At 35.9% G+C, this 13,007-nt stretch overlaps 1 protein-coding gene across 6 annotated transcripts in view; it reads right to left on the bottom strand.

Moving 5' to 3' along the window:
• Positions 1 to 13,007, bottom strand: part of Dgkb (diacylglycerol kinase beta) — a 667,872-nt gene that overhangs the window by 347,173 nt on the left and 307,692 nt on the right. For all 6 annotated transcript variants that reach the window (XM_021201522.2, XM_029540832.1, XM_029540833.1 and 3 more), the window contains one exon: positions 9,043 to 9,203. In XM_021201522.2, coding sequence (XP_021057181.1) covers positions 9,043 to 9,203 — 161 coding nt within the window. The remainder of the gene's footprint in view (positions 1 to 9,042; positions 9,204 to 13,007) is intronic.

The raw sequence follows: 13,007 nt of genomic DNA, 5'->3' as shown, positions 1-13,007 counted from the left end.
TCTTTCTTTCTTTCTTTCTTTCTTTCTTTCTTTCTTTCTTCTTTCTTTCTTTCTTTCTTTCTTTCTTTCTTTCTTTCTTTCTTTCTTTCTTTCTTTTTTTCTTTTCCATGCTAATAACAGCCCATGAGCAAACACACTGGCTTAGCAAACACTGTACTACTGATTAAATGCCCAAGTCCAAACTTATGACTTATATACTCAAGAATAGCTTAAGATATTGACATGAAAGAAAAATCCAAGCTTCAGGCTGCCTACAAGGTACTTTGTGAAGAACACAATGAAGCATAAATTGTCCATCAAGTTTGTTACTCTGACAACACACTGATGACACTGTGGAACTGGTACTGTACACCTGTGGATATGTAAATCTTTCAAAAACAGAGCCCCATTATCACACACTGCACCCCATGTGATGCTGCATCAAACGTATTCAAAAGTACCAGGACATGTTTTAAATATTTTTTATTAATTTTTAGATTGTTTTTCATTCTAAATTATCTATTTGCAATTCTCTTATAATATTTGATGAAATTATTTCATAATATATTTAAATAATTGTTTCAGTGACTCATATTTTGATTTAGACAATATTATTTTTTCTCATGGTTATTCTCTGCCTTATGCTATATCTTACTTTAATTCAGTTTATTTAGCTTGGGTTTTGATGATTTTCTTTTCACAACTAAATTTTTGTTCATAAATTTATAAATATTTTCCTTTAATAAAACTATTTTTACTTATCCTTACATTAAACTTTTTGTTAAAATGTTCATTTTCATCATGTCAGAATTTTTCAATCTTAATACTAGAAATAATTTTTACCCTAGACTATTCATTATAACTATTGAGTTGAGAGACTTTATGACCTGCACAGTGGTCCCTCACTACTTTTCTCACTCATAACAGTCTTGCTTGTCTCCAGAAGCAGAAGAAATTTTACAGCATTGAAAGAGATTAGAAATTCAATGGGAAGCCATATAACCACTAGTGACTTGTTTACTCAGGAAAAAGTACATGACGGTTAAAAACACTAGTACTGGGTCTACTTCCATACACTCAGTTTCATGGCTGTTGTACTACCACCAAGGTGTGGCAAGCTATAAAATGATCTATCCACTCTAAGGGAAATTACTCCATGTGAAGTAACTGGAAGCCAGAGCAAATCTGTGGCATAAGATTTATGTGATGCTGCGATGATTTGTAAGGCAAAGGAAAGGGGAATGTGAGTGTCACATCTAACCTGATTTTTGGAAGCTGATGAGGGACAAGCAACCACAATCTAGCTAGAAATTCAACAGGTAACCTCAGGAATAAGATTCATATATTGGAATATAATAAACTACTACATATCCCTAGCTGCCTGAGGGCTCTACCTGACCTCTGGGCCACTTACACATTAATAAGGTCTATAGATATTTTTATATAACTATTTAAATATGAATTTGTACATGAACAGAAGACACAGAATTTGGAATAAAATTCCAAAGCTAACACAATTGTCTAATTTTTTATTTCATACATACACACATAATCACATACACACAAAGACATATGGACTCATAATAACAAAGAGAAAGAGAAGTATAAATAGCTAAGTATAACTTCTGCTCAACAATGTTGGCACCAGCTATCTAAAAAAGAAAAATTTAAAATAAGCATCTATATAGTACAAGGGAGGAAATGTTCACAAGTGAGCCATTAAACAATCCAATACAGAGACATAACAACTTTGATCATTTGGAAGAAAGACAATACAGAATTATCATGATATGTTAGATACATTTTTTTGTTGTTGTTTTTTTCGAGACAGGGTTTCTCTGTATAGCCCTGGCTGTCCTGGAACTCACTTTGTAGACCAGGCTGGCCTCAAACTCTGAAATCTGCCTGCCTCTGCCTCCCGAGTGCTGGGATTAAAGGCGTGCACCACCAACACCTGGCCACAATTTTTATATATTGAGAAAAGTACTGAGAGAATAAGAACGTGTATTATACATTTATGGAAAAATAGACACAGAAGTAAATATATAAATCATCTAATAAGATGAATATTTGGGAACTGTCAGACCACTGAAACAATGTGTTATCATGTGGTGAGAATCATACTGAATAAAATGGAGAATGTGATCTTAGGCAAGTGTTTACATATCTGTGTTTCCTGCCTATGGATGCAATCTCAGCAGTGAGTGCTAAACTTGCATTCTTCTTATTATTATTCAGAGTTACTCTTTCCTCTGGGACCTTTCTGCTATGAGAGTCTAAGCCTCTGAACTGTGAGCCAAGATAAACCATTTCTAAAGTTGGACTTCTTGCCTTACCTGGTCACGAGAAAACAAGTAATGATAGAGAGAACTGGTACCATAGTTATTGTTGTAATCAATGTGACTGTGGACTTCTTAGGCCTGTGGAACTGGTTTGTGAGAGGAATATGAGACATTTCAGCTGCTTGCTAAAAAATCCCTAACATTCTGCAACCAGAAATAAATGGACCATACAGCCAGGACCTTGAAAGATGAAAGTGCTGGCAAAAGCACACAGTGAAAGTATTGCTTAAGTGGTTTAAGAGTAGAGTAAATATGCTATGGTCAAGAATCTGGCTTCATTTGATCAATGACCTTAAAAATGGAGCAAAATGAATACCGAATTAACAGATCTACTTCTTTAGTAAAAGAAATATCCAGAAGCATTAAAACCAGGCTGTGGCATGGTTGTCACTCTGTTCTCTTATTCAAATGTGTAGTAGACAAGAGAGATAGCAGGAGAAAAAGAAAAAAGAAACTTAGTAAAATGTGAGATTTCTTGATGAAAGTTTTTGTGAATAAATTTATTGTAGCAAAGAAGAATACAGAAAACAAAGCATTTATAATTGTGAAAGACCAACTTCATTCCCTGCACTGGGCCAACAGGAAAGGTACCAGAGGGTGAAACCTACCCATTAAAGTTCCAACCTGTGAAAACGCAAATTTATGTGATAGCAGATAGCTTGAGTTGAAGACATCAGAAAGAGGCTCCCTGCTGAAAAATGAGTGCCTAGGAAGATGATTTTTGCATCTTGAGCCACCAAGATATGCAAAATCCTACAGCTCTAAGTCCAGATTGGGGCAGGCTCCATGCAAGCAGGCAGCAAAACTTGTCAGCCATGTCCACATAGAGCTAGTATTGGATGCATGAATGATACAGGATTGAGATTCTGAACGTCTCATTGTACTGTTACAGGGAGATGATAATCCCAGGCATGATTGGCTTCCTTGGAAGGAGGCCAAAGGGAGCTACTCTCTGAAGCTGTGAAGATTAAACTTAAGTTTAATAGCGACCTTAAAATATTAGAGATGCCAAGATTATGGGAGTTATACTGAGAAAATCTGCAATTGTGGAAAGGAGTCAGCTGAAGAGATATGCTACAAGTGCCTTAGGAAGCAGCACTGGAGTGGTTGAACTACCTTGCACTTTGGAGCATATATGATGACATCGTGAGTTAGATACCAGACACTGAGTGCAGTGTTTAATGTTTGCACAGCTGGTTATCATTCTTTCTCAGTTCGGATTTTTTCTTGCTATGACTCAATGATCACTTTTTCTAATGGGACCATGTGTCATGTACCATTGTCTATGTGAACTATGCAATTATTTTTAATACTTTGAGACCACAGTTAATAAATTGCAATGAGTCTCAGAAAAGGACTTTAGAACTTTTTGGAACTGCTGAAGAGTAAGGTAACTTGATGTTGGTCTGAATACATTCTATATTAGGAGGTGATGGAGAGCCTGCAGACGACATGGTGGGGGAAGTATACGATTCAAAGAGATGACTTCAAATGTCAAGATAACAAGGGATGAAGTTTTCTTGGTAAAGTCTTTTTCATGAACTTGATGAAATCTAAAATCACTTGTCAGAAGGGACTCCTGACATGCTTGTGAGGAATTGTCTTTATTAGATTTCCCTCTGGGAATGCTTATGAAGGAGTATAAAGGCTGGATTCATTGAAGTACTAAGACATATCCATGATGTGGGCATCATTATTTCATGTGCTGAGGAATCTAACTGATCAGAAAGGTAGAACCTAGCAGAACACAGGAATTCATGGCTTTCTGCTTCCAAACTATGGATGGAATATGACAAGGAACGCAGTTCTTGCTGCAGTGTGACTTGTTATATTGGATTATGCAGTCATTGTAAAAAAAAAAAGCAAACAACAACAACAACAACAACAAAACAAACAAACAAAAAATCCCTTCTCCCTTAAGTAGATATTTTGTATGACAGTTCTATCAAAGAAAAAAAAATTAAAACATATACTCTTCACTGTAGTCTATTATATAGGAGACTGTCAGCTGATTAAACAATATTAACTTATAACACTTCCAGGAACATGGAAACAACTAAGTATTACCATATTGAGTAAGTTGCTCAGACTCTAGAAGACAAGCATTACTCAATTTCTCTTGTGTGTGTTTTGCATGATTCCTAGAATTTTCATAGGTATGTAAAATTCCATATGTAAATGAATCAAGTGAAAATATCTGTGGGAAGCAAGAAGATGAACAGGAAATGAAACCAGGTTATGGGTGTATATGGTCAAAGTACATATTATATACAATGTAAATATCTTTATGAAACACAACACTACATTCTGTATAATGATATATCCCAATGGTTTTCAAGCTCTTTACATATCAAGTAACAGCTATTATTCATAATCTTAAGAGGAGAAACATTCAAAATATACACTAGTTGATTTGAGGAACCAATAAAATGTCATATGTGCTTATAATGGATTACCTAGCAATATTTTTGAAAAGTGCATTAATACAACTTAAGCTATTTGTATTCAGCTTCAAATTCTGGCTAAAAGATGAATTCCAGTGCAGAAGATGATGTAACTCATGATGTCTTAGTTTTGAAATGTTGGTGAAACGTAAATATTAGAGGCAGGAGAGGCTCTATTATAGTTTTGTACTTGGAAAAGCATCTATAGCTGAACACCAGAATTCTTATGTAGTTGATAAAATATTATAGACTCAGGAAAAATCTCTTCAAGTCATTAATGATTAAATGTTGTTCAAAGGATTGTGTCAAATGATATATAAATTATTAATACAAAAAGTTGTTAAACTTTGTATTTCTCACCTGAATGTACATAGTAGGACTTCCTATAATAGGATCAAATATATTATATTTTTCTTGCAATGACCACAGTGTTTCTGTCATTTAAAGATTGGCATTTATTAATGTCAGTATTTCCTGTTTTATATATCTAATTACATATACAATTTATATGTGTAATAGAAACAACAGTGCAAAGGTAAATTGATAGGCATCCTGATGAGAAATTCAATAAAACTATATTTCGTAGTAGTTTGGCTATTAATGTAAGAGAATAAACCAATGCTTTTTATAAAGTATTAGTGTGTGTATACCAGAGAAATATTTGCATTGTGTGGAAATAAATAAATAAAATATAATATTATCAAAACTTATTTCAATTTTTTTAAATTATTGGCTATATGTAAAATGTGAGCGTTTTAAGAATTCTCTTTCGTATAATTTTTGACAAACACTAATTTTCTGTATGCACAGGATTTTAAAGAGAAATGAAATTACACATTTCATTTATTAAGAAATTGACAATAGGTGCAGCTATGTCACATATTCTAAGTTGGATATTATAATATTTGTACCATAGATGCAAAAATAAGATATATTTTCTTTTCTTTATTTTCTTAGATATATTCCTCATTTACATTTCAAATGCTATCCCGAAAGTCCCCTATACCCTCTACCACCTTGCTCCCCAACCCACCCACTTCTGCTTCTTGGCCCTCTCATTCCCCTGTACTAGGGCATATGATCTTCACAAGATCAAGGGCCTCTCCTCCCATTGACTAGGCTATCCTCTGCTACATATGCAACTAGAGACACAGTTCTGGTGGCCGGGGGGGGGGGTACTGGTGGTTAGTTCATATTGCTATTCCTCCTATAGGGTTGCAGACCCCTTCACCTCCTTGGTTACTTTCCCTAGCTCCTTCATTAGGGGCCCTGTGTTCCATCCAATAGATGAATGTGAGCATCCACTTCTCTTGAGAGGCTATGCTAGTGCCTGGCAAATATATTTTCCTTTCTTATAAAGGACAACATTTAGTTAGGGCTGGCTTACAGTTTTTGAGGTTCAGTCCATTATCATCATGGCTGGAAGCAAGGCAGTGTGCAGACAGACATGGTGTTCTACATCTTCATCTAAAGGAAGCCAGGAGTAGACCATGGCTCAGGCAGCTAGGAGGAGGGTCTGAAAGTCCACTCCAACAGTGATACACTTCTTCCAGCACTTACCGCAACAAGGCCCACCTCCTAATGGTGCCACTCCCAAGGATATTCAAACCACCATATTCTATTCCCTGGCCCCTATAGGCTTGTTCAAGCATATGATTCTAGTGGGCCATATCTAGTCATAGCATAGCATAATGCAAAATACACTTAGTACAATTTCACAAGTCCCATAGTTTATAGCACTCTTTACAATGTTAAAAGTACAGAGTTCTAAAGTTTCCTCTCAGATTCATCTAATCACTTAGCTGTAATCCCTTATAAAATCATAGGGGGTGTGGGAGAGTAAGGAGGGGGAGGAGGGTGGGGAGAACACCCTCTCAGAGGCAAAGGAGAAGGCGATGGGTTGAATAGCTCTTGATGGGGGGACCTGGAAACTGTACAACATTTGGAATATAAATAAAATAATAATAATAATTATATATATATATATATATATATATATATATATATATAGAGAGAGAGAGAGAGAGAGAGAGAGAGAGAGAAAGGAAGTCTCAGAAAAGCCCAGACAGACTTCATCCTCTAGTTTACTCTCATAAAGAGCATTTTGATCAAGCATAGCATAGCAAGCCTTGAGAGGAAAGTTATGAAATGTATGTTTCAAGTAATAAAGGGGCAGCAAGAAGTGTATAGGAACTGAATCCTCTGTTCAAGAAGAAAAACAGAGTAAGGAAGTTGTGAATTCCAGGCAAAATCCCTACTAGACAAGCTTTTGTGTATGCAGTTTAACAAGGAATAGATGTGTCATGTTAGGTGATATATTACCTGGTTATTGTTTTCATTTGGACTTTTAATCTGGAATGAACTACAATTCAGAAATAGAGGGTATATTTGTGATGCATATCTTCATACTAGAAGACAGGATTTTGATCTAGATCTTGAGTAACAGTGACCATGAAAAGCTTTAGCCCAGGCAAGTTGGTGCACACCTTTAAGCCCAGAAAACAAAGGGAAGCACATCTCTGAATTCAAGGCCAATCTTGCCCAGAGCATGTTCTTGATGAAGAAAAGAAATCCAGGGATGGTTCTACATGCCTTTAATCCCAACATTCAGGCTACACAGCCATGCAGATCTCTGAGTTCAAAGTCAATCTACAGAGCAAGTTCCAAGACATCCAAGCTCAGGCAATGAAGGGTGTAATAAAACAAGGATGTAGTAAAATCATGTTCCAGCACCAGTAAGCTGCAGAACTCTGCAGTTTCAGCTATGTGACTCTAGCTTTAGACTTAGGAATAGAAGGAACTAGTGGGTCAAATCATGCTGGTTAGTTAGAGCCAAGAAATTAACAGAGATTATGGAGAGATCAGCACCACTGAAGTTAAATGTTCTGGTAAGTGTTTTCATAGAGCACAAGGAAACTCTGTGAACTAACTCTAACTCTGTGTTCTAGAGATAGCCAACATTTTACCTCATGCTGCAGCTGCACTTCATAATGGGTAAGAATCACCCAGATGGTACAGGTTTTGAAGGCATGAAACGGTCATGGAAAGCTGAGGCTTTGCACTGTAAGAGGCCAGGGAAGGCTATTGGTGAAGGTGCAGAGTCATTTGTAGTTGACAGCACAGAACTAAAAGAGTCATGCAAATAAACTGAGGCTTGGCACTATGAAGGGAGCCTATGAGAGGCTATTGATGAGGTCTATTTGCAGTAGAAGACTCTAGTGCATTGGAGATGCCAGTGCTGTGGGATAATCACCAATAATGGCAGCAGCACTGAAGTGGAGTCAACCAGAGCCTAGAGTGCTATACGGGGCAGAGCTGGACAAATGACCCAAGCCCTTTGGAGGAATCCCAAAATTCATGTGTGAATCTAGGCACTTGAAGAAGAAGCTTCAAAGTTGACGGTGTGTTGGATAACCCAATATATTAGTGATGCCAGAGCCATTGGATATGTGTCTATGAAAGCTATTAAGAGTGAGTGGAACCAGCCAAGGAGAAAGAGTTGTATTGCAGGCAACAAAGATGAAAGGAGGTGGAGATCTGGAGAGCGTTGACATCAGACATAAAGATGCTGAGTTTGTGGTTTGTTCAGCCTGATTTTGGTCTTGCTTGATCCAGTATTTCCTCACTCTGACATTTTAGAATGGAACATATACCCTAAGATATTGGAGGTGTGTGATATACTTTTTTTTTGCTTTTGATTATTTAAGATACGTTTTATATATTTCCATGAATGCTTCTTACAATCAACAATGTATGCATATGCTATCCATCATTCAAACCTCCATTTGGTAACAGAAACAGTCAAGCCAGAATTGATGTATTTTCCTTTGAGTCATGAAATTTATCAGTTGCTGATAGTCTCCCTTTAAATGAATTTTAAGCCATATTATTATGCAACAGAACAAGCATTTCTAGGGTGGAGGGAGATGGGTCCGCATTTAAGAGCACTGGATAATTTTCTAGAAGACCTGGGTTTAATTTGTCACACCTCATTATGCCTCATAAACATCTGTAAATGCAGTTCACCACAGAGATACAATACCTTCTTCTGACCCCAATGGGTACCAGGAACACAGGAAGTACACAGATAGACAGACAGGCAGAACACTCTTGGCTATAAATATAAGTAAGTAAATTTTGAAAAAAAAAGCATTTCCTAACAAAATGTTAACATAAATTGTTTATAATCTGTACAATTTCATAGATTCAGATATTTCATTGATATTTAAGACAAGCAAAAATATATAAAAAAAAAAGATTTTAATGACAAATCTTACCACGCCAATGGAAAAGTAGTTATTGATGATGCTGTAAGGCACGGGGTCTCCTTTCTCATCTTTGTCGTTGGGTGTGACTTCAAACTTCCACCTGTCCAGCATGATTTCTGTGCTGCTTTCAATGTCTTTTAAGATCTTCATAAGATTTTCACCTTCATAACCTAATGAAAAAATATTAGAGGAAGACAGCATACAAACCAATTAAAGGAACTTACACTTATATGTATTTGGTTTTTCTATGAATTATTCCGAAGCCAATTAGTGCATTTTAATGTTCAGTTTAATATAAGTTAAGAACCAACAACTTGTACCAAGTTGTGCTTAGTTTTCATTTGCAACAAGTATTTCTTTTTTTTTTTTTTTGTAGTATAAATCCTGTTTGCCCAACTGTCAAAAACATTTCTACCACATACCTCTTAGCACTTTTGTATCAATATATTACAATGTGATTAATTTTAATTTACACATCTATACTTTCAAAGCACCCTTTTATAAAAGAATGCCCATTTGACCTTATTGCTGAGGACGCATACTGAGTTGTCATGTTAGACTTTCCATCTGTGGAAATCCACCAGAGTGGATATGGACCTAAGAAAGGACCTAGAGTTGAAACAAGGGAAGGTACTTGGCACATAGCTCCCACAACATATTGTGGAAAAGTCTAGAGATGATCCTGAGTTAGATGCCCAGGCACACAGACTTCTACAATAGTAGTGGCAGGCTTGAATTATGCCAGAGATGCCTAATTATAGGGTGGACAAACACAGAGATTATGTAGGAAAAAATGGACTTGAGAATGAAAGCAAGATATCGGAGTTAGATCATACAGGACAGGACATTGATTAATTTGAAGACAAAAATCCAGATTATGCAGGGGTTTTGGAAAAAAGAAAGTCCAAATCTTTGAATTATGTCATAGGATGGGAAAAGGAATACTATGTCAAAGACATAGAAAATACTTTAAGTAAAAGGACATTCTTTAAATATAGAGAAATAGATGTCCATAGAGGTTCAAGAGACATATAAAAGATGAAATAAGACCAGAAAAGAAACTACCCAGAACATTTAATATTAAACCAATAGAAACACTGAAGAAAAAATATTATGAAAAGGTATTTAAAGCTGCAAAAAGTAATGGTAAGTCACACTTTAATGTAGCTGCATAGAATAATATTAAATTAAGCAACACAAGGAATAGAATGATTCCCCCTCCCCCGAGCTCTGATATACTAAAACTTCTAAGCTAGAGAATTATATACAACAAATCTATCTACTAATTTATAGCTTTACATCTAGTAAGAATTCAATGAAAAGATGAAAAGTTGATAAAATCCTACCTAAATTGATTACAAGAAAGGTTACAAATAATGAAATTAGAAGGGAAAATAGAAATGATACCAAAGATGCCAGTGAACAGTAGAAGATTCTAAAACAAAGCCTTAAAATTTTTACTTCTCTGAAATGAATGATGTAATGATAAGGATAAATTACTTGCCACATGTGATAAACCAAAATTAAACCACGAAAAGTAGTCTGAAGAAAAATAGTTATGATATTGAAGTCTTCATGAAAATTCTAACAGGCATGCACACAAATGCATACAAACATACACAAATGCATACAAACATGTGGGCACATGCACATGTACACATGATGGCGAAGAGACAGAGAACAGAGAGACAGAAAACTAGAGAGTCAGAGAAAAAAAATCTAATAAAATAAAGTCCCCAGCACATATACAGCAGAGGCCTACTGGGTCTGGGTTTAGTCAGAGAAGATGCACCTAACCATCTAGAGACTGAAGGCCCCAGGGAGTTTAGAGGTATGGTGGGGTGGGGGTAGGGAGTGGGGGCATCCTTGTGGAGACAGGGGGACAGGGAAGAGGTATGGGATGTGGAACAGTCAGAGGATGGATCAGGAGGGGAATGAAATCTGGATTTTAAAATAAATTTAAAAAAATTTTAAAAAAGTTATGAACCAATACAAATGAGGATATCCACAGCCAAACTTTGGGCTGAGTGTGAGGACCCCAATTTGGAACTTAGGTCAAGGACTGTAGGAGCTTAAAGGATTTGCAACCTCATAGGAAGAACAACAGTATCAACCAACCAGACTCCCAAATCTCCCAGGGACTTAACCACCAAAGGAAATACAACAAGAGAAAGGTAGAAATAGCTGGAAAGCAGGAGGACAGAATAGTGGTGTGAAATATCCTCTGGATACAGTACATCTAGTATACTCCTGGACCTCCACCAGTGGGCGTCACCTGCAGAATGAGCATCTTAGACAGGGAGAGTTGCTCAAATGCAGATACCCCAGAAGATTTTAACTGACGGCAGAAGGAGCAGAGATAGTAAGTTTCTTTGGCAGTGTGATCATTGAGATGTGGTCCACTCTCTACTGGGTGGTATGCCATGCACAGGCTAGCAGGACTAATTGAGTTAATGGGCTACAAAAAGGACATTCTAGTGAAAGGGGCAAATTATTGGGGAATGTCTTTAGGAACACTGAAAGACAGTAGTGGGGGTGGATATGATCAAAGTACTTGTATTAATTCTCAAGAAGTATATAGCACTATTTTAAAAATTAACACTTTGGGAGCTGGGCAGGTTGCTCAGAGGTTTAGAGAACTGTTTGCCCTTCCAGAATTCCTGAGATCAATTCCCAGCCACCACATGGTGACTCACAACCATCTGTAATGGAATTGGATGACCTCTTCTGGTGTGTCTGAAGATATATACAGTGTGCTCATATACACAAAATAAATAAATAAATCTTTTTAAAATATTAACATTTCTATGTAAAATAATCCCTGTATCTCTGACTTACTCTGTTATATACATAAACCACACTCACCCATGCAAAGATGGTGTTATATGTTCCAAAAATGATGTTTCAAATCCTGAGTTGAAACATTTTGGATAGTTTCTGTCTCCAACTTTTGACCTCTAATTTACTAATTTGTTTGACAAGGAAGTGCTAGAAGCCAGGAGTAGTGATTACATCTAATAACATGTATATTACTTGTAGAACTCACTATGTTAAATGAAAAGGAAAGAGGCATCCTCCAATACAACACAGGCTAGAAGAGAATGCATTGCCTTTGAGACTGACATTTTCAATCATCAACACTAGAAATTCCAATGCTGGAGCCCATCATAATTCTCATGCTAGATTTTAAAACTAAGCACTATTAAACAGATGAAACAAAGATTAGAATAAATAGTAATTACATGGGAACTACATATCTCAAATGTATGGTGTAGTATATAATTTTAAAGCATAAAAATTAATAGTATGCTTATAGTGAGTCACTTGCAAATCATAGAATGGTTTAAAATATTATGTAAGAAACATTATGTAAGTCTAGTCCAGGCTTACTAGCCCCAATATCCATCTCCTAAGAACTGAGTGCTTTTAACAATCCATCAGGCTTCCTTTTGCCATTTCAACAGTAGAAACTCTCTTTTTCCTAATAGCTAAGCTTCTAATAAAATGAGAACTCCTAAGGAAGGCCATATTGACCATCTAGCTATTGGTAGTATAATTCATTCTTGGTAGTATATGGTAGTATATGATAGTATAATTCATTCTTCCATAGCACCAAACTTTGTTAAATATATATATATATATATATATATATATATATATATATATATATATATATATATATCCTTCTTCACAGATTTACAGCCCACATGATTTAAGGAAGATTTATTCTCTAAAAGGCTAAGAGCCACTAATTTATTTCCTCTCCACTGGGCCAGAATATAGTAAGCACTTTGAGAATTCGTCTCTAATCTGATCTTTGACTTATGATGCAACCCTATATTTCATCCCTCAATGATATCACTTATTTGGTTTTATATGAAGCTTACTTTAATAAATATGGACTTTTTAATTCAATTTGAGATATAATTCACTTGATTGTTTGAAAACAAAAATAATAAATTTTCCAAGATCAA

Source organism: Mus pahari, chromosome 7 (assembly GCF_900095145.1).
Source record: "Mus pahari chromosome 7, PAHARI_EIJ_v1.1, whole genome shotgun sequence".
Lineage (NCBI taxonomy): Eukaryota > Metazoa > Chordata > Mammalia > Rodentia > Muridae > Mus > Mus pahari.
Note: the sequence above shows the minus strand (reverse complement) of the source record. Positions and strands in the feature narration are given on the sequence as shown.